Source organism: Anoplolepis gracilipes, chromosome 7 (assembly GCF_047496725.1).
Source record: "Anoplolepis gracilipes chromosome 7, ASM4749672v1, whole genome shotgun sequence".
Lineage (NCBI taxonomy): Eukaryota > Metazoa > Arthropoda > Insecta > Hymenoptera > Formicidae > Anoplolepis > Anoplolepis gracilipes.
Genome location: NC_132976.1, coordinates 13,319,314 through 13,343,872, shown reverse-complemented (window position 1 = coordinate 13,343,872; position 24,559 = coordinate 13,319,314). Strand labels below are relative to the sequence as shown.

Here is a 24,559-nt window from a genome sequence, read left to right as displayed (position 1 = left end):
CAAGTAGCTTTCTCCAAAACTATTAAACATAATGAAATAATTTGTTTTGTTTAGGTTTTTTTTAGTTCAGTGTCGTCTTTTAAAGTAACAAGATATCACCTTCAATTTCTTAAAAACGCTACTTGTTTGTTATGTGTTGTTTACTATAGTGTAATACTCAAAGGTTAATTTTCTATTAATAATTTTTATTAATAATTTATATTAAGATAAAAATTTTAAATATTAATTTAATAGCGAACTCGCAACAGCTCCAGTTATGATAACATATTACTCGAGTCACTATAGTTCGCAAATCGCTCGAGTTGATAGCTCGCAAATTGCTGCAGCCCAGAGTGGGGCCAAACAAGAAATTATGTGTCAAAATTGTTTACAGTTATCTTGACCCATTTGTAAATTGAGCTTTTTTTCAAAATAGCGGACGTACATAGCAGCTAAAAATAAAAAATATTTACAGTTTGAAAGCGATTCGCACTAAATTGCGTATATAAACGTTTTTGATGTTGCAAATTATGAATTTAATATTAAAATTATAAAATTAATTATAATGAATGGAATATGGTTACTTATTCTATGCTTATTTTATCTTGCGAGTATAGTATTAATTCCAAGTATCACAAAAATCCAGTAATAACTGTTGAGCTTTAAAATCAATAATTTTCGAAGGTTATTACCATTCATTTCGTTGACTATTTATGTAAGGATCAGATATAAAGTCGATTATATCAATAATAAAATTTTAGTAATTGTTCCATAATATATATATATATATATATATATATATATATATATATATATAAATAATAATTTTTATATTTTAATAAATTTATATCACGTGCGCGTAAATAATAAGGATACACAAAAAATAAAAATAAATACTCTTTCAATATATATGTACTTTTGTATCTTCCACTTCTGAGCAATTTAAACGTATGACATATGATTTAAATACTAATTTGTCATACTAGAGTTAATAAATTCACTATTTCATTAAGGTACATAAGGATAAGTTATCAAATAAGTTATAATAGTTACAATAAAATAATGTAGTCTATAAAATTTTCTTGTGATTATTGCGAAGTCTCATATATGTATAGATCAAGCGTGCAGATTTTCGAAAACAAGAATAAAAGTCACTCTAATCACATAATAAGGAACAAGTCAAAATTCAGTAATGAAATATAGATTATTAAATCATGAATTTTATTGGAAAAACGTTAAAATTTTGGATAAAGAATCGATCTTGAAACAAAGACTACTGTCCAGAGATGATTTATCTATATTAAACGTCTAAAAAACAGCTTGAATCTTTATAGTGATATTAATCGCTTAGATCTAATGTACTCATCAATAACCGAGAATGTCGAAAATTTGAAGTCACCTCTATGTACTATGCGTTGTTTTATTATTGTTACATTATATAACACTTAACAGTGTTTTTATTTTAACGATTATTCCCAATGTATTATCTAACAAAAAATATATAAATTATTAATATAGTATTAATATACCACTCTGTATATACTTTTTTCCATATAATAATTGAAAATACATAATAGCCCAAAACGAGACCGAAATGTTTTAATAAATTTGCCTAATAATCATTAAAAGTTTTATTTTATTTCTGTGCTATTTACCTCGCACTTGGCTCTTATTAGCTCAGTGTTATGACATTATAATTTATATATTTTTTCTTAATATTGATCAAATCTATCTTATAATACATAAATTTAAAACTTAAATTAATTGTACTTCAACCGTCACATCGTAGAGATGATCTTCCTGCAACATTATATTCTCATATTATGTTAATATTATGTTAATTAAGAAATATCTGTAATTCTACATTAATATTAATTATGATAATAAAAATTACTACACGTAACACACCTCCTAACGAACAAATTAGCGAGAATTATATATGAGAATAATGTTGTAAACTTAGATAATGTGATTGGACTTTTATATACGTTTTTTATTTCTTGACTTTTTAATGTCGAACTTTATATAGGTTGACTAATATCATAATCTGTTGTTTCTCAATGTTTATATCTTTTTATATATTATTTGCGTTGAAGATAACTTGAAAAATCAAGTCAAAACGTCCACATTTTATTACTACATTCCGCAATAATTTGTATAATTCATTGTTTTCTTTGCAATAAGACATAATTTTGGTTTGTCATATTAATATATTAATTATTTGTTTAAATTATTATCTTAGTTTAGCTCTTTATGTTTATTGTACCCTTCTTAATATTTATAAATTTAAATTTAATATAATAAATTTGAAACAAAAAGCGGGCACATATATTGTCGCATTTAATTTATTAAATTCAAAAAAAAAATGCAATTGTCGAGCATTAATTTTAAAAGCGTCCAATTCCTGCAAAAAGATGCAACTTAAAAGATTTGTCGTGAAAGAAAGTTTACAACGTGTAATAGATTCGCCGTGATTGCGTGCAATGTAATCAGAGGTCATATACCGGAACAGAGTTTCACTTTACTCGTTTTAACCGCGTTTTCTCACTATGTGTACTTGAAATAAAATGTCTATTCTACATCTGTGTGCTTTAAATAAAAAAAAAGTGTAACCGTGTGTACAATATTGAAAAAGCAAATCTTTCCCCTCCTCTTTCGCCCTCTTTTTCTTATTTAGACTTAATAATCCTTAGAATTAATGGTTAATCTTTATAAATATTAAAAGAAATTGAAGAAGACTGAAAAAAAGCAGCATAATATCTTGACTTTAGCAATGGAAAAATAACCAGAGAAAATATAAAATTCCTGCATACATATAAAATACTTTATATTACTTATATATATATATATATATGTCTTTTACTGATATTTTGTCTTAATATAATTGATGTTTCTACACATAAAAGCAATGCAATAGAGATTTTATAAAATTATATATTTTAATATATTTATATTTTATTTTTGTAAAGCTGAAGTATATTATAATTTATTAAAAGTTATGAGATGGTACAGCTCATCATTCGTTATGTTGTCTTTTTTCTATTTGTGAATTTTTTTTCCTCATTTCCTTAATCAAAATGGAACCTTTCACTCTACCAGTTTTCTTGCGTCTATAGTCCTGACGGACTACTTATACTATGGTGAAGATCAGTACCATCCAACATTTCTACAGTACGAATTATCGAGCGCACTGAAAGGAGCAGTTGTACAGTCAACATTTGCTGATCATCTAGTGCACACTGCAACTGCAAGATATTTATATTCTTTTGCAATCTCGATATAACATTCTGTGTAAATTGTAAGTGGTTTCTGAAAAGTTCTGAGAATTTGCTGCTAAATTAAACATCGGAATTTTAAAAAAAAGGTAATACAAATTGTAAAATTGACAGATAAACAAAATAAACAGAGAATATATATAGATAAAAAAGTTAAAAACTTAAAATAAATTCAAAGTTATATAAATAAAAAGTAATCTAAGTGTAATTGTAACTGTTATTTTATATCTAAATTATTATTAGTATTATTTAAAACACAAAGTCTTATTAAACCTATGTACATGTGTATATGTGTGTGAGTGTGTAAGTGTAAGTATATATATATATATATATATATATATATATATATATAAATGTAAGTATATATATATATATATATATATAACAAATATTAATAATTTTTAATAAAAATCAAAAATAATTATAAAATATTTATAAAAAATAAAGAAATAAAATATTTTAATTTTTATAATGTTGATATTTCAATACAGAGTGTTCGGTAAAGATTGAATCAACGTTCATGAGCAAATAGAGCGCATTAAACTGAATAGAAAAGTCCTTTGCCGTTTTGCAATTTTTGCAATAATTATTAAAATATTAGTTAAAAATGTTCAGCGAATGAATGCACGTTTTTCGCGGCTAGATCGTGGGCCGTACGCTTTACTAAGCGTTCGAGCGGCAAAATGTCACGCGGGTTGCACAGCAACGAAAAGTATGGTTGTTTTTCGTTACCATGCAATCCGCATGACACTCGCCGCTGGAATGCCTAGAATGTACGACCCATGGTTTAGCCGTAAAAAACACACGATCATTCGCTGAGCATTTTTAATTAATATTTTTATAATTATTGCAAAAATTGCAAAACGATAAAGGACTTTTTTGTTCAGTTTAATGCGCTCTACCTGCTCACAAAGGTTGATTCAATTTTTACCGGACACCTTGTATAATAAGAATTGTGCGACTGTTCAAAATGAATGAAATAACGTAATAATTAAACAAAAACTGTTTACAAATTATAAAAGTTTTATGGATTTGAAATTTTGCAGATGAGTTCTACATAAGAAAAATAAAACAAATTTTCACGTTTTGTATAGTCCACAACAAAACACATGCAAAAAAATTTTTTACTCATGACTTTTAATAACAAATTGTGAAGATCAGCTTCATTTTTCTAAATGCAATTATCTATAAATATATATATATATATATTACATTACAGGCTAAGTTACAGTGGCTAAGTTAAAATGGGTCACCCTGTATATAATGTGTATATATATATATATATATATATACACACACACATATATATACAAGGTGACCCATTTTTAATATAAGTGTGTGTGTATATATATATATATATATATATATATATATATATATATATATATACACACACACACACACACACACACACACATATATATACAGGGTGACCCATTTTAACTTAGCCACTGTAATATTTCAGCAGGAAGGCATTTTCTGAGAAAATGTTTCGAACAAAAGTTTTATGGTTTCGAGAGGGCTATAAGATGGTAGTATTGGTTTGACCTTGGATAGTTACTTGAAGGTCACGTGAAGGTTACCTCAATTTTTTTAAATGGCTTCTCCTACTTTTTATTACATATTCTTGTAACTGACCTCAAAAGTTTTCCAAAAACACTATAATAAAATATTTTTTTATTAAATACTTCTCGAGTTATAAGGCTTTAAAGTTGCAATATTTTGACATAAAATACAAGATATCTCGTAAAATATTTATTTTTCAATTATCTTATCCTAATACTTTTATACACAGACTAATGAGACAAATCAATTGGTGTAAAGAAAATACATAGTTATCTTTAAGAAAAAATCTGAATTTGCAGCTAGCAGTTACACATTTTTACTTTAATATAATTATGTGTTTTCTTTCTAACCTTCACGTAACCTTCAAGTGACTATCCAAGATCAAACCAATAGTACCATCTTATGGCCCCCTCGAAACCATAAAACTTTTGTTTAAAACATTTTCTCAGAAAATGCTTTCCTGCTGAAATATTACAGTGGCTAAGTTAAAATGGGTCACCCTGTGTGTATATATATATATATATATATATATATACATATATTTTTTATAAATCGATTTCTGGCAATATTCAGTGTAAAAAGTGATAAGAGTAAAATGACAAAAAAATTGAATATTTTACGAGATATTTTATATTTAATTTGACATAATTTTACATAAACTATAAAATATTGGATACAATATTCATTTTTTGATCATCTTACTTCAATACTTTTATAGAATAATGAGAAAAATTAATTGTAAAACAAACACAGTTTAAAAAGAAAAAAATATACAGCTGATTGTTACAAACTTATATCTTTAAACAATTAATTTACTGTCTGCACATATAAAATATTATATATAAAATATATACATATACACAAAACACACGCATACACATGTATATTAGTTGAAACAAATCTGAGAGCGACCATCTCGTCTTTGCCTTTAAGACTTAAATGTACAATGACATCTCTAAATCCATTTTACAGTAGCTTGAAACTATGTATGGCTACATTTTTTTAATGCTATTGGTAAAATTTCCCTTTGGTATATGTCCGTGTTATATCTATAATTGTGGATCAGAAATACGGTATTTATGAACTTTTCAGGATTACAGTATTCCATATTATATGATTATGTATCAAATTCAACAAATCTATTGCACTTAATCTGCTATATTAAATAAATTTTTAATTAATAAAATTTAGATTAACAATTGAATTAAGTAGATGGAATTTTATTAGATCTATTGAATTAGAAAGAATGTTCTCAATCATTCTAAAGATAAATTTAAGAAATATATATTTAAAATTAATTGTTTTAAAAAATAACATTATAAAATAGGCATAATAGGAGCAAAATAAAGTAATCTCAGTTAAAGATAAATGCTTGTTAAAAATATAAATATAATTAAATCGGAACAAAATTAAATAAGTAACATTGTCGCAATAATATAGTCAAAATAAGTAACAATGTCATATTTATATAAATGAATAAGCAGAAATATAAAAATATAAATAGAAGTAATAATACTGGCGGACGTTTCGACCCAATAATTCAGGTCATCTTCAGCGCAAGAATTAACAAAGATATTACATGGTTATATAAAAAAAATGGATGTTATAAAAAGACCGAAAGTTAAATACAATTTCCGCAAAAACACAAAGAACGTATAATGCAGATAGTTGGTGACTGTTCATAATATGTCAAGTTAGAGACGCAACGAACGTATGTTGGCGAGAATGTAACAGTGGACCACATATTTACTCTTAGATAATGTAATTGGTCTTCTCTAGTTCGATAATTAGAGGGATCAATTATTCAAAAGGAATTATCAAAATTCTGGAAACAAAGATTTTTTGAGAGTCAATCGTTAAAATCAATTGAGATATTGTTAGAGAATTTATGACGTTCCAATAATTAATTACGTCAATCAGTGTATAAATATTAGACGCTAAAAAATCATTAAAATCTTACAGAACGCTACCGTTGAGATGGCAACACAATTTTTTAACATAGTGTCGTGTCACAAACAAAAACAATAATGTTCATTCGATGCTTCAACCTTCTTATATATAACTCGATCGTTAGTTTGGTATTTTCTTAATAATATTATTGTAAATGTCAGGCAGGTTATCTGTGTCGGTTTGTAAATTCAAACTATTTTCTTGTTTTTTAATGTATATCATCTCTGAAATCAAGCGTTTGTTATAGTATGATTCTTTATCTAGAATAATGGCGTCATCCCATTTAAAATCATAGTTGTAATTAAGTTTATGATCAGTGATGACCGATTTTATGGATGTATTTTTATTAATATGTTTACGGTGTTCAGTAATTCTAGTTTTTAATTTTCTCCTCGTTTGCCCTACGTAAGATGCATTGCAATCATTACACTCAATTTTGTAGACCACATTGGTATTGCTAGACTTGGGAATGGTGTCTTTGTGAACTTTAATGAATCTGTTGAGTTTGTTAATGCTGTAGAATGAGGCAACAGTATTATACCCTCTAATATAATTATTGAAGTTGTCTGTTAAACCAGGTAGATAGGGGACGGGAAAGTATGAAGTGTTTAATTTTTCTTTTTTATTTGGATTTATTTTTAATACTGTTTTTTTGTGCAGAAATTTTAATCTTTGGTTAATAGTATCGAATATTAATTTTTTGGGGTAACCATTCTCCAGTAGGGTGTTGATGGTGTTATGTAAATTTTTTTGGAGAAATTTAGGATGGGATAGTAGAAATGCCCGATTCACCAATCCAATAATTGTTCCCTTTTTTTTGGCAAAACAGGTGTTGAGAAAAGAAGTTAAGATATCTGCCAAAATATGAACTCTTGTGATACCAATCTGTAATAATTCCTTCTTTTTTATTATTGATAAGAGTGATAACTAAAAAGTTCAATTTGTTGTCTTTCTCTAATTCCAATGTGAACTGTAATCTCGGGTGCAATCAGTTAAATGTTATAGGTACGTGGTTCACTAATTCCGGAGGAGCTGCTAGTAAGATGTCATCCACGTATCTGAAGTAGAATGGAGGAGAAAAACTCAAAGATTGTAAGGCTCTAGATTTCAAATCTTGTAAGACTATATCAGCTATTATGGGGGATAGAAGGGAACCCATAGAGGTACCGAATGTTTGACGATATATGATATTGTTAAATTTAAAAAATGTTGAGTTAAGAATCATTGCAACTCCGGTCATGAATTCTAATTTTTGTAATTGGCAATTATCCTCTATTAAATGCCATCTATTAGAAACACTTTCAAGGACAAGATCAATAGGGATATTAGTAAAAAGAGATACAACATCTAGAGAAATGAATACGTGGTCTGTAGGGAAGTCAATATCAGAAATTTTTTGTACTAGTTCAATACTATTATCTATGTGGCTTGATGGTGGAGGAAAACTTGTTTTCATTATATTGTGTAAGTAACATGCTAGGTCATATAGCGGTGTGTGGATAGAGGAGACTATAAGTTTATACGGACCATTTTCTTTGTGGATCTTAGGGAGTCCGTATGCTCTAGGAAGGGAACCCTCACTAAATGAAAGAGAGCGATAGCAATTTAAAGAGATATAATCTTTATCCTTCCATCTCTTCAACAGGTCGTGAAGGTTGGAAATAATTTTGTTAATAGGATCTTTTTTAATAACCGTATAAGTATCTTTGTCGCTACGTTTCAACTTTTTTAAGATAATCCTCCCTGTTCAGAGCTACTGTGACGTTCCTTTTGTCTGCTCGAGTAAGAATAAGATCAGGGTTACTTTTTAGGAAGTTGTTAGTGTACATAGACGTTGTAAAGTTTTATTGTAAGTATTTTTCGAATAGTGAAAATATGGTAAGGATTTAATTATATTAGTGGAAGCATTCCTCAAATCAATACGATTCTCTGGTGGTAATTTTTTTAAATTGTACTCGAAATTTTTAATGAAATCTACTGTCAATTTCGATTTATTATGTGTTGGTAAACTAAAATTCTCTCCTAATTGCAATAGACCAATGATATCCTCAGGTATTAATGTAGATGATTTATTAATGAACCATTTTTCGTTGTTGGCAATTAAATTATATGTTATTTTTAAACGAGTTAGGAAGGATCATTACTTCTAAATTGCCGTTTGCACTAGAATTTACGTGACTATTCTGATTAATAGTGGTCAATTTTTGTTGTTTAATTGCGTAATTAACAGTTGGAATATAATGGATAGGTCTTATATTATAATCCGCGCTTGATTGTCTTAAAAGGTTGTGAAAACGCATGTCGAAACAATATTTTGTTTTTTGATAAAATGAAAATAACGGGCCGTTTTGTCTATTAAAAAAGTCAATGTAAATAATTGTAGGGATGTTCTGTTCGATAACCTGTGTGACACTGTACAAATATTTATGTGTTCTCGAAGTTATGCTGTAAATATTATTAATTTCCAACTTGAGTAAATATTTTAAAAAACGGATTCTTTGTTGTTGGAAATTTTTGACATATTTATGATTTTGGAAATTTTTATCAAGTTTATTTAATAATTGTGAAAGGTGAGAAGGAAGAACATTATGTTTCTCACAATTTCGTAAAAACCTAACTTTCAATCGATATGCAATGATTTTTTTGCAGTATCTTATCCAGTTTTTTAACAACTTGATAGAAAATTGACCGAAATGTAGTCTAATAAAAGAGAAGAAATCTTTTATAATACGCATATTTTCAGCCTAGCGTTAATAACAAAACTTTTATATAACCGTTATTGTAATACCGTGATTAATCGTTTTAATAAACCTTCTCAAATTAAAACTATTAAAAAATATTTAACTCATAATAGAAATAAAAGAACCAAAAGATGAAATATTTTCAAGATAAATAAGAATCTGGGTAATCTGAATATTTTGTCGTGATATTCTTCTTAAACCTAAAAAATGTTGAGAGAAAAAAGTTAAATTTATTCCAATAAATATATAAATAAATTGAATACTTAAAAGAAAATTATTTAAAGAATATTCAGTTATTAAGAGGAATCAGTGAAAAAAATCTTGCAATAATATTGTTCCTATAGATAAAACATAATAAAAATATAGTAAAACATAATAAAAATGAGCAACTACGTAATATGTATGTATATGCAACAAAATAAATTTTCAGTAAATGTTTAAATTAACTTATATCTCATGGATTATTTTCAATTTCATTTTATACTATTTATTGTATAAGGATACATTTATAACATTCCAAATATTTACTTCAACATTTATATCAAGCATGTATTAAATAATATCAAATTATGTTTTTCATTGTACCAAATTTAATACTAATGCGCATTGATTATGTGCATTAAAGACTATTCCATACTACAATTTTATATAAACATTAGTTAATTTCATTACTCCAATAAAACTATATTTAAAAAATGAAATAAAACATATAAAAATATAAAGAAATAAAAAGTATAAAAATACAAAAAATTTAATTTTTAATTTTCTTTATCTATTTAATGTTATAATATTTATTTTCAAAAAATTCTACTTTATATACCAATTAGCATTCGCGTCTTCTGAAAATGATCTATATATAGATCATTTTCAGAAGATATATATATATCTTCTGAAGAAATATACAGGGTGTCCCCGAATTGGCGGATCAACTCTCGTGGGTAGATAGAACGTGTTAAACAGAAGAAGAGAAAAATCTTATATCATTTTGCTAAATTCGCAATAATTAATGAGATATAAATTAATAAAGATCGGCCAATACGTGCCAGGATAAGCGCGCGGCACGAAGAAGCCTCCTACTTGTTATTTGATACTAGGCGCGCGGCGAGACAGTAGGCGGAGCGGTCTACAAAGGACATACAAAGACGTCTTGCCACGCGCCTAGTATCAAGTAGCAACTGGAAGGTTTCTTCGCGCCGTACGCCTATACTGGCACGGATTGGCTGATCTTTATTAATTTATATCTTATTAATTATTGCGAATTTAGCAAAATGGTATAAGATTTTTTTCTTCAGTTTAACACGTTTTATCTACCGACGAGAGTTGATCCGCCAATTCGGGGACACCCTGTATATATATATATATATATATATATATATATATATATATATATATACGTAACGCAGAACGCACTGTACGTGTCTCTTTAAGTACGCCCTTGGTACGTCCTTTGTATGTCCTTTGTAGACCGCTCCGCCTACTGTCTCGCCGCGCGCCTAGTATCAAGTAACAAGTAAGAGGCTTCTTCGTGCCGCGCGCTTATCCTGGCACGTATTGGCCGATCTTTATTAATTTATATCCCATTAATTATTGCGAATTTAGCAAAATGATATAAGATTTTTCTCTTCAGTTTAACACGTTCTATCTACCCACGAGAGTTGATCCGCCAATTCGGGGACACCCTGTATATATATCTTCTGAAGATATATATATATATATATATATTATATTATTTTATTACATTATTTTATTTATATTATATTGATAAAAATATATATCGCCAGTAACGAAAATAATTCAGAGGGTTTATTATTAAGCGACCAAACTGGCTGAATTAAGCTTTTATATTATATTATATTATTTTTAATAATTTTTTATCATATGACAAATATGTGTTATAAAATTGTACAAAATTTTTATGAGTCGGAAAGATAAATAATTTTAATAATGATTTTACATATTAACTTCTCGAAATTTTGAAAATTTTTCTAAATAATTTTATAATTTAAATAATCTCATCATTCTTATCTTTTATATAACATAAGTTTTTGTAATGTTTTTAAAAACAAAATTTTTTTTTAAATATTAAACTTATCATATTAGAATAGGATAATTTCAATATTTTTGTTGTTATATATATATTTAGATAATTTTTAGAAACCGTTACGCGAATGCTAATTGATACGTAAAGTAAATTTTTTTTGAAAATAAATATAATGTTAAATATGTAAAAAAAACTAAAGACTAAGATTTTTTTATTTTTATACTTTTTATTTCTTTATATTTCTATATTTTTTTAATTTTGTTTTAATATAGTTTTACTGAAGTAATGAAATTTTTGCTTCTCAAGTGACATCAAACATAACATTATTCAAATAATTTTCAATTATAGGTATAAATTAATTTAGATAAAAATTATCTGAATTATATCGTTTGATATCATTTTAACCGTAAAAATCTCATTAATTCACTATAATTACTTTCAAAAAGATAAAATAAGAAGTAAAAGTTTCAATTTTATTTTATAAAATATTATATTTATATTTATATTTATATTTATATTTATATTTACATATTTATATATATATATATTTATATTTACATATTTATATATATATATTTATATATATATATTTATATATATATATTTATATTTACATATTTATATATATATATTTATATTTACATATTTATATATATATATTTATATTTACATATTTACATATTTACATATATATATATTTATATTTATATTTATATTTACATATTTATATATATATATTTATATTTATATTTACATATTTATATATATATATGTATTTATATTTATATTTACATATTTATATATATTTATATTTATATTTATATTTATATATTTATATTTATATATTTATATATATATATATTTATATTTATGTTTATATTTATATTTATATTTCCGTGATTCGCTTTGGATGGAGAAAGCCTATTATAAGAAACTTTGGAATTCTTTGATGATAGATTTTCTCGCTCGCTTTCTACTAGGTCTCGTTCTCAATTCTTGGGCCTACTTATCTTTCGAGCTGTTCTAACGCGACTCAAGTGCGAGAACAAATAAAAGACTGATTATTAATAGAGAACGGACGAAATGACTTTATCATTTAACAATAAGATGTCAAGTTTTAGAGAAAACACTTTATGTGAAACACCCTGCATATTATATACAATGTATAAATATATATATATATATACAATGTATAAATATATATATATATATTTATACATTGTATATAATATGCAGGGTGTTTCACATAAAGTGTTTTCTCTAAAACTTGACATCTTATTGTTAAATGATAAAGTCATTTCGTCCGTTCTCTATTAATAATCAGTCTTTTATTTGTCCTCGCACTTGAGTCGCGTTAGAACAGCTCGAAAGATAAGTATATATATATATATATATATATATATATATATATATATATATATGCCCCATAACTCTTAATTAATATTTTAGGAAGTGAAAGAAGGTGGAATTTTGAACTAAAGTTCCTTTTCTGATTTTGGCTTAGTTCATTATTTACTAAGTTATTAACAATTAAAGTTGACTAATCAGACAGCGGGCGGCCGAAATAGAAGCGCAGCATGCCATAAGGCCCCGTACATTTCCTCAAATATAATTCTATTTGAAATTTTCTTATTACATAATAAATAATAATTAAATCAATAGACAAATAAATACATAAATAAATACAGTTATAAATGTATTCAATTTCTAATTGTTTTTTATTCTTACTTATTATTTACTTATTATTTTGTCTATTTTTGTTTTATTATGTATTGATTTATTTACCCCAATTGTGCAAAATACAGGCTAACTAAACAATTTCTTTTTGGGTTTAAATTATAGCTTTTCATGTCTTTTCATTAGCATTATAGTTTTTTTGAAAATTTAAAGTAAAAGATACTTTAAGACTTACCTTTGATTTAAACACTTCTTTATTACCATAATATAATGAACGAACTCCAACGATAAATCACTTTTCCTTTTCCCACTCCTTTCTCACAATAACAACTCCCTAACAACCATCTTAATTGTATTTTACTATCTTACATGTCCGTATCATTACCTATCCGAATTTTACCTTACAATACAATATAGTGTAAATTACGAAAAAAGGAAAAAGATTTGAATTTGTTGAATAAAAACTTGTAAATTTCTTGTTAAAGAATTCTTTTTAGTCTTAAAAATTGTATATATATATCTATTTTCATTAGCATATTAGTCATCTTAAAAATTCAAAATAGCGACCTCAATAAGGCAGCGAAAATGTACAAAAACTAATAAACATTAGTAAATGATGAAATAAACTTTTTTAATTAATTTTTATGACAAATTACTGATTAATATAATTATTTAAATACTTATTTTTGAAAATATTAAATTTAATGTAATGATCAATATTTCCGAAAACAAAAGTTAGAAACGTGGGTCTGTAGTTCACCCTAACAGAGAAATCTTTTTTTGGTCTTAATTTGTGCGTGTGTGTGTATGTATATGTGTGTGTGTGTGTGTATATGTATATATATATATATGTATACACGTATATACAGGAAGGCCCAAAAGTTTGGAAACATCGAATATCTCAAAAATAAAACATTTTAGAAAAAAATGTTTCAGACAAAAATTATAAAGCTTAAAAAGACGCATTCAGTGAACGTATGAGTTTGACCATAGGTGGCGTTACCAAGATCAGATCAAGGTCAACTTTATTTTCTTAAATGGAAACCCCTACTTTTTATTACATATTCTTATAGCTGACATCAAGACGTTTTCAAAACATTATAATATAATAAAATTTTTTTTTCATCAAGTATTTTTCAAGTTGTAAGACTTGAAAGTTACAGTACCACCGGAATTAGCATTACCCAAAGTGTACCACGTGAAAGTTGCCTGTTCGGATTTACACCTCTAGTATGTCTTTTGTCTGAAACATTTTTCTTCACTATCATCCATAATTCATTCATCATCAACATCGCTATCATCAGTAAAATGGAGTGAACTATTTTCCGAAGGAACAGGAGATGGAAGTCTGGCTCTCTTACTCGAGCGCCTATTTACCATTTTTGGTGTAGAAAAAATTATTGAATATTGTTGAGAAGGACGTTGGTTTTAGATTAGATAATATTTAATGTATATTGAAGGAAACTACTTTTTTGTCACATAGCTCTGATGGAAACTTCTAATTTATAACTATTACTGAAAAGATGACAGTATTGTGATAATGAAGAGAAGACAAGTTTGTCTTTTCACAGTGATAAGGAATAAATTCTCAACTTCACGTTCTATGAAGGACAACTTTCATTTTGCAACAGAAATCTTGGTAAAAGTGCATAAAAGGTAACACCTCTCCGATTTTCTTGCTACTTACATATATATTGTTCGGGGAGTTGTTCTGAGTAATTCCCCGCAAGAATTAAGTGGGGGACGGCATTGGTTTAGGAGATATAACAAAATGAAATTTCATACTTTTCATGCTGTTCCTTTGATTTTATAAACTGATAATACCAACAGTGAGGTTTATTTACATCCTAATAATGTGTGCGACACGAAAAAGTTTTTGTTTACATTATTTGAGGGATATCTATACTGTTGAATAAATGTTAAATAAATAAATTTGCAATAATACGTTGAACTTTGACAATACATGTGTCGCATACATTAGTAGGACGTAAACAAACCTCACTGTTGATATTATCAGTTTATAAAACCGAAGGAACGGCATGAAAAATATAAAATTTCATTTTATTATATCTCCTAAACCAATGCCGTCTCCCACTTAATTCTTGCGGGGAATTACTCAGAACATCCTTCTCTACAATATATTTAAGTAGTGATAAAATCCGTGAAGTGTTACCTTTTATGCATTTTTATCAAAATTTTATAATAAATTATATAAATCAATATAATATATATGTATGTAATTAATATAAATTATATAAATTAATATAATATATATGTATGTAATTAATATAAATTATATAAATCATTAAATCAATACAAAAATATTCAGAACTGACTTTAGACAAAATTTGATCCTAAATCCGTAATGAACGATTCAAAAGATATTATACCAGTCTTGAGTGTATACTCAAAATGAAATAACAAAGTTTAAATATCTTGAATCACTCCATTATCTGCGACAAAAAATATACCAAGTGTGATACATTTCCATAATAGAACAACAAAGTTAGCCACATTTTGAATTTTGAAATTTTGACCTTGGATTCGTCACCAACCAAAAAAACTCTTATAAGCTTCTATGTAAAATAAGGAATTATTCACTCACCGATTTTGACACAAAACATTGATCTAGGGTCTACTCGTGAATTGGTTAGCAAGGCTTTCATTTACATTTATGATTGAGCGCTTGATCCTTACGGTTGCATTTATCATTATTATTATTGACATGTTCTAACCTTTTTTTCACTTTGTCCCTTTTCATTCACAATTTACACCGCATCTGACAATGAGATAGTCTATTGGAAACAGGAATCAAAAAAGGTGGAACAATCAAGAGCCTCTGAAAAGAATCAATAATTTAAAGGATGCTAATAAACCGAGTTTTTATTACATAATACACGCAACACATGTTCCGACGAAAGATAGTGTGTCGAAGTAAGAAAGACGCAGAGCTGCTTGCTAGACAGAGAGAAGCATTATATTACGTGCTGGCAGTATATCCGTGTATTTACTGTATATATTAACAATATATACGTATATTAACAAGTAGATAAAGTAAGAAGATTGGACACTTCCAACAAGAAAATTTTATTTTATCGTCTCTTACGTGCTAGATTAGTCTCATAGAAGCTGCAGTCTCTATAATTCTATTATTCTATGATTTCAAGTGTTTAAACTGATATTCTCCTAAATGGTTATGGCTCGCCTACTATATTTTGTTTATGCATTTATAATTTTTCTACCGCACGTGTGTTTGAGTTGTAGAAAAGAAGAAAATTGTGGAGTCCAAGACATAATCAAAATAATATTTTAATATTCCTGATCCACAATTATGGACATAATATGTATATACATCAAACAAAAATTTTACTATTAGCATCGAAAAATTGATATATGACTATATAGTTCTATCGACTCTAAAATAAATATAGAGATGTTGTGTGAATTTAAACGTCTTACAAAAAAAAACCCTAGCCGCTCTTAGGTTTTTCATTTTACTCTTTTCTGAATAATCCCGCACGCATACATATTTACTAAATACATAATTAAAGTGTGTACTTTTATACTATAGGCTTCTATATAATTCATTGTTAATAATTCATATTATTCTTTTATATAATATCTAATACGAAGCTCACTTATTTGCACATACAAATTGTAGAACTTTTATATTAAGCAAATGTTGACGCTAGAAATCGATAACAAAACTGTAATTTTTTAATTTTTTTTTTTTAGTTTCTTATATGAAATTTCTAAGTCCTCACTTTGTTAATACATGTACTTTGATTGCGGAAAAGAATTTATCAATCTGTATAGTTAATACAAAGATTATTCTATTTAATTAATATTCGCATTTTATCGATAAAACAATCACTTAGAAGCCTTTTAATATTTGAATATTTAATATTTAATATTTAAATTATACAATCATTGCTTGTATAATTTAATGCAGTGCTGCTTTTTACTTGCAACTTTTGGCTAGATTTTGTGATTCACGCCTACTGCCTTCTCTTATTGCACGTTAACAACGAAATGGCATTCGTGTGTAACTCATATACGAGTATATGTATATATATATATACTTATATATTGCTAGCATCGTATCTCTCCTGTAAGCAGAAAGTAAAAACATCACGCGATGCAGACGATACTCTATCTGTCCCACATTTACAATTAATGTACTGCATTGTTTTGCGCAAGCGCGACGGCGACAAACTTTAGGGTTGCGGTCCGAAATGTGCTCACAGCGCTATTGATGCGCTCACGACTGTTCCGCAATGGTTTGAGTGAGCTCTCAGAGCGAAGTGACGTCATACTCTTTCGTTCTCACGCTGCCCATAGTCAAGTGATGAGGTACCGTGAGCACTGACGTCATAAACGCAGGAAATAAATTGTTGCTGATCTTAAATTGATATAATGGCAAAGGAGAAGTTAGTGGAATTTACCGTGTATCTTGAAGATAGAAATAAAACCATAACTTTGAAATTATCGCCGGATATTGCGAAAAAACCGTCCAAAGGTTTTGAGTGCGCCATAGAGCGTTCCGAAATGGACAGTGCCTGAGCGCGCTTATGATTTCAGATCGATGTGTGGCACTGTTAACGTTGCCAACACCGAGAGCGCATTTCAGACCGCAGCCTAGGTTAAACGCATCATCAATGCTGTCACTGGCAACGTATGTGCAAAACAACGCAGTATACTAAATGTGAGGCTTGGACAAAGATATAGTTTGTACTGTGATGTTTTCACTTTCTCATCCGATGCTAGCGATATATAAGTATTATATATATGGTGTAATAAGGAAAGCGCTTATTGTTAACTTCAGGCATGTTCATATTGCAAATGTAATAGAGCAGGCCTGCAACCGATTTGCACTTTTTGGCAGATGTTGCCTATTGCTATCCCTACTCCTTTTATTTCATAGCATCTAGATTGCTTGCGAAAACATAAGACACTCGAACTCAGGGATGGTATTAGCTGTAAATTGTATGAAGCTTTGACATGTATTGCCTCGCGTGTTGTTCAATGTTTACAGAGTTATTATTATTATTATAATTATTATTATTAATGTTATTATTAATGTTACTTTCAACTTTATAACAAAATAATAATAACTCTGTAAATATTGAATAGCAAGCGGGGAAATACATCCCAAAGCTTCATACAATTTACAGCTAATACCATCCCTGAGTTTGAGCGTCTTATGTTTTCGCGAGCAGTCTAGATGCTATGAAATAAGAGGAGAATAATAGGAGAAATAAAAGGAGAGGATAAGCGAAATCGGCCGAAAAATATAAATCGGCCACAGGCCTGTACTAGAACATTATATGCTACGCTCCTTGTTACGCGTGTTCGGTGTTTTGTTGTTAATACGTGAGCAGTAAATAAGAAGACAGTAGGCGTGAATCACGAAATATAGATGAAAGCAAATAGAGAACAACATTGATTTAATGACAAATTTAACAATAATTAACATACAGTATACATTTAAATAACTATTCTATATCTATGGAAACAATAACAAAATACGAATATTAATTAATATGCCTTTTGGAATTAATATTATTTCAAAAATTATATTATTTAAAAAATATTACACTTATTACAATTTAACAAAAAAAGCAAGAAAGAGAAACATTATTTTTTATAATTTTATATAAAAATAAAATAATGTTATTAGTATCTACTTTCCTCAAAAAAAAAAAAAAAAAAAAAAAAAAAATTCGCTGTGTTTTAATAAGATTCATGATTAATAAATAATCTGTTATAAAAATTGTAAAGAATTGTTAGAATTTTGACAATAAAAATCAATCAGATATTTTTTAATTATATTTATTTAAATTTAACAATTTTGTAGATTTCGCTAAATATGAGTTTATATTCAGTAACATAAATATATATGTATAAATTTTATATATATACAGGGTGTCTCATAACTAACGAGCCAACGCTTGTGAGCGGGTAGAGCGAGTTAAATGGAATAGAAAAGTCCTGTATCATTTTACAATTTTCAAAATAATTATTGAGAAATGAACATTAAAACACAGAATATCTAGCAATTACCGCCCGACCTCTCTAAGACAGATAAAGCAAGTTAAACTGAAGAGAAAAGTCCTCTACCATTTTGCGATTTTTGCAATAATTATTAAAATATTAATTACTGAATATAAACTCATATTTAGCGAAATCTACAAAATTGTTAAATTTTAATAAATATAATTAAAAAATATCTGATTGATTTTTATTGTCAAAATCCTAACAATTCTTTATAATTTTTATAACAGATTATTTATTAATCATGAATCTTATTAAAACACAGCGAATTTTTTTTTTTTGAGGAAAGTAGATACTAATAACATTATTTTATTTTTATATAAAATTATAAAAAAACACTCAGCATATGCTATGTACGGTGCGCGCTCATACGCTGAGCGTTTTTAATTAATATTTTAATAATAACATGTTTAGTTTGACCTGCTCTGTCAGCCCTAAAGAGGCGATTATTACCGGATACTTTGTATATATATATATATATATATATATATATATATATAATATCATTCACTGAGCGTTTTTAATTAATAGTTTAATAATTATTCCGCAAATCGCAAAATGGTAGAGGACTTTTATGTTCAGTTTGACCTGTTCTATTTAGAGAGGTGAGCGGTAATTACCGGACATCCTGCATATAAATATATATAATTTTTTTAATTTTGCCATCTATTATTTTGATTTTGCTATTTTTAATTTGTCAATTTTGATACGAGATTCATATTTAGCGAGAGAGACCTAGAGAAAATCTATAAGTTTGAATAAACATAATTGAAAAATATTTAGGTAACTTTTCTAATTCATGTAACTTTTTTGTAATAAATTTAATTATTTACTCAAAAAATATTTAATTATTTCATTATTTAATCAAGAATATTATTTGCCATAACCGACATCAAATTTCTTTTGAAGATTACAACTTTTAATGTACTTAATTTTGTTTGCAACAAAATTTCTCCAAGTCATATAACGCAGCTACCAGAGATAAAATATATAAAAATTTTTTTTGCAATTTTAACTGTAATAAATTCTTCAAAGTTACAATGTATTATTATAATGAAGCAATTTAGAAGTTGAAATGATAAATATTGACAAAACGGATCCAGCCCCAATGACCTTGACATGTTGCTGACTCCACGGACTAAGAAAAAAGGGGACGGAGCACAAGCTCTAGCGGGGAAACACGCCGCAACGGGGGGGGGGGGGCATTTTAAGTTCCCTTAGTCGCACACAAACTCATGCTTGTGTACATGTAAGATGAAAAATTCAGAGATTGAGTTCCGTAAAGTGCACACCCGCGCACTGTACATATGTACTTTACGGAACTCAACCTCTGAATTTTTCAGTTTACATGTACACAAGTATAAGTTTGTATGCAATTTTGTCGAACCCAACCAGAATAATAAAGCTTAAAATTATAAGAATTTACAAACTTCTTACATTTAACATCTTTATATTTATTATTTACTACAAAAATAAAATTATAATAAATGGTACATCTCTTTGAACATTTCTTCATATTTGAAAAATAATAACTTTTATAAATATCACATTTTTAATATGTAACATATAATTATATATAAATGTGTTAAATTTAAATAAAATAAATAAAATAAAAATAAAATCTTAAATAAAAATAGTATTTTTCTACATAACAAGAATAAAATATTACATATTATACAGGGTGACCCATTTTAACTCAGCCACTGTAATATTTCAGTAGGAAACCATTTTCTGAGAAAATGTTTCGAACAAAAGTTGTATGGTTTTGAGGGATACATAAGAAAGTGTCATTGGTTTGACCTTGAATTTTCATTTGAAGATCATGTGAAGGTCAAGTCAATTTTTTAAATGGAACACCCTATATATTATTGCACATTCTTGTAGCTTATCTCGAGAGCTTTCCGAAACATTATAATAAAATGTTTTTTCATTAAATACTTTTCGAGTTATGAGACTTGAAAGTTTCAACATTTTGTTTCAAAATACAAGATATCTCATAAAATAATCATTTTTTGATTATCTTACTCTAATACTTTTATGCACAGAATAACGAGACGAATCAATTGGCATAATTAAAACACATAATTATGTTAAAGTAAAAATCTGAATTTGCAACTAAGTTACACATTTTTACTTTAACATAATTGTGTTTTCTTTACACCAGTTGATTCGTCTCATTATTCTGTGCATAAAAGTATTAGAGTAAGATAATTAAAAAATGAATATTTTACGAGATATCTTGTATTTTATGTCAACATACTGCAACTTTGAAGCCTTATAACTCAAAAAATACTTAATGAAAAATATTTTGTCATAAGTGTTTTGGAAAGCTCTCGAGATGAGCTAGAAGAATATGTAAAAATATAGAGGGTGTTCCATTTAAAAAATTCAAAATGACCTTCATGTGACTCTTCAAGGTTAAACTAATGGCACCATCTTATGTTCCCCTAAAAACCATACAACTTTTGTTCGAAACATTTTCTCAGAAAATGCTTTCCAGCTAAAATATTACAGTGGTTACGTTAAAATGGGTTGCCCTGTATATAATAAGCTAAGTATAATTTTTTACCTATGTAGACTAATTTTTACATTTTGCTTCAATGCTTTCTGGAATTCGCTTTTTCAAAAAAGTTTTCGTATTTTCTACACTGAACAGAACATTTGACGCGTTTGTTCCGCAAATTAATTTTTCCTTATATTAGATGAAGCGCAATTTGCGCGGAAAAGCAGGACAATATGGTGATAACTAGATATTTATATTCTTTTATTAAAATTGTGTTATTTCGAAAATTTTCGTCGATCCTAATACTGGAGTTTACACTCAAAATATAGAATGGGAGAGGTGAAGCCTTTTTTCCTTCCACACATTCAATATCACATTTAAATAAATATATACGTTAAAAATACGCTTTCTAAAATGTATGATACTAAATATTGTATATAATTCGTAAAAATTCTTTTGTTTATAACTTTTTAATAAACTACGACTGACAGCTAAAACCTTTCGAATGTTACTCAGGGTCATGAACAACATATGTCAAGGTCAAGGTTATAGAGACTAGGTTCGTTAATATCAATATTTATCATTGCAATTATATTCAATATAAAAAAATTATATTGAATATGAAAAAATATAAAAAACAATTACTCACTTGTTTAAAAAAAATTATTTTTTGTTAAACTATGTTATTGAATAAAACTCAATAAAAAATTGTTCTTTTCATTGTATTTTACAATATTTTTCAATAACACTTAGATTGCAAAATGATGAATCTAAAGGAAGGCGCACATATGATCTACGATTTATTTCTATTCATCGGTATAGCGATAATTTATATTACTGAGACCGTGATATTAACGCTAGTTCCTCATCGGTATCGAGCAAAATCGATCAAAAATGAAATTGCTCTCATTACGGGTGGTGCAAGCGGAATTGGCAAATTAATCGCAATTAAACTTGCCAAACTTGGTGCGCATGTAATTATCTGGGACATCAATCAAAAAGGTAAGAAATTATTTCATCTCAAATTATTTTTAATAATTATTTTTTGTAATAAAAAGCAACTTATCTAAATTGTTTTAAATATATATATATTTGTTTAAGTAAGTGAATTATACAAGGTATTTCAGGATTAAACATAAGGCCCTAAAATATGAATTTAGGGCCTCAAAATAAAAAAGTCTTTCTAAAAATATTTCCACAAACGTTTTAAGAGATACTGATTTAAAAATTTACATGACTTAACAATAAAAATGATAAAATTATTGTATGACTAATATTAATTTGCTTCCATAACTGTAGATATAAATATTATAATGACTACCGTACTTAATGAAAATAACATAGAGAACTCAAGTAGCAAATGATTGTTATCCATATCATTTTCAACGATTATGACATTTATATAAAATTTTCGGCAAAGAAGAATTTTGTGCATTGGATTGTATTTTTATGAGGGTGAAACCCCGCCTCCCATGCCCTCCCACATAAATAAATATAACAAAGAGTGATGATGATTGAGAGTGTGGAAAATACCAAGGCTGATAGTACTGCGCGAAAATTTCAATGTAAAATCTTAATTCAACTCATGTCCGAACTCTTACACCACATTCATAATTTCGCACACTTTTACGTCAATGCGTAGTCAAATCGTGGTATGCTTTGGATAATCCCGGTTTTGAAATTTTTTCAAATTTCGGTAGAGAAAAAAATTTTTTAATATTTCTTTTACTCTTACTGATACTTACAATTAGTAAAAGTTAATGTAGTGTCAGTGTATTGGAAACCAATTTTTTAACATTTATTTAAATTATTTTCTATTTTTTCCTACTGAAATTAAGCAATTTCACAATTTCTTGTATATTTTGCTACATAATAACTTAGTGGCAACCCTGAAAAAAATTTTATAACTATTCAGTAATTTTTTGTCAAATTCAGCATACTAAAGTATGAAAAAAACGTGAAGAACCAATTTTTGTTGTTGTTCCACATAATTGTTTTCTGGGTCAAAATAAAAAAAAGAAAAATCGATCATTTTTACTTTATTATCATCCATTTATAGCATGTTTACATGTTTGTTAAGAACATTTTACAATTATACCATTTGATGGAGCAAAGTTTCAGCTTTAAAAAACTTTTTTGCTCATGATGGTACGATAATTTTTAACGGAGTTATGAGCGATCAAAATCAATGCTCATTTTCTATTTATTTATTAATTACACCAATTGAAACGCAACTGTATTATAGTGTTTTGGAGAGCTTTTGAGGTAAGCTACAAGAATATGTAATGAAAAATAGTAGGTTCCATTTAAAAAAACATTAATGACCTTAACCTGATTTTGACAAGGTTACTCAAGGTCAAGTCCACATTTCCATCATGCGTCCCCCTTCAAACCATGCAACTTTTATCTGAAACATTTTTCAATAAAATCATCGATTCGCAAGATATCGATATCACTTAAAATGAAACACCCTGTATAAGTAGGTCTAACCTATTCATTGACATATCTACAGACATCTATATAATACTAGACTACTAAGCCCCTTATATAGTTACTAGATTCTGTAGACCTGAAACCTATGTACTTTTATACACATAGGCAGCGGACATAATAACCGAATGGAATGCTGGATTGGTAAAATTTCATGTCCTCCGCTTATGGGTAACTATGTGTATGTACAGTGATCATATAAACGACGGCACATACTAATATAAATAAATCAATAAAAATATTAATTAGCAATTATTATTAGCTCTTAATATCAATAATTAAA

The 24,559-nt window shown here is 27.4% G+C and overlaps 1 protein-coding gene across 1 annotated transcript in view; it reads left to right on the top strand.

Annotated features, from left to right (window-relative positions):
• Nucleotides 1-3,057: 3,057 nt before the first annotated feature.
• Nucleotides 3,058-24,559, top strand: part of LOC140667695 (estradiol 17-beta-dehydrogenase 11) — a 104,737-nt gene continuing 83,235 nt past the window's right edge. The window contains exons 1-2 of the mRNA XM_072895847.1: nucleotides 3,058-3,343; nucleotides 22,540-22,788. Coding sequence (XP_072751948.1) covers nucleotides 22,548-22,788 — 241 coding nt within the window. The 5' untranslated portion in view covers nucleotides 3,058-3,343; nucleotides 22,540-22,547. The remainder of the gene's footprint in view (nucleotides 3,344-22,539; nucleotides 22,789-24,559) is intronic.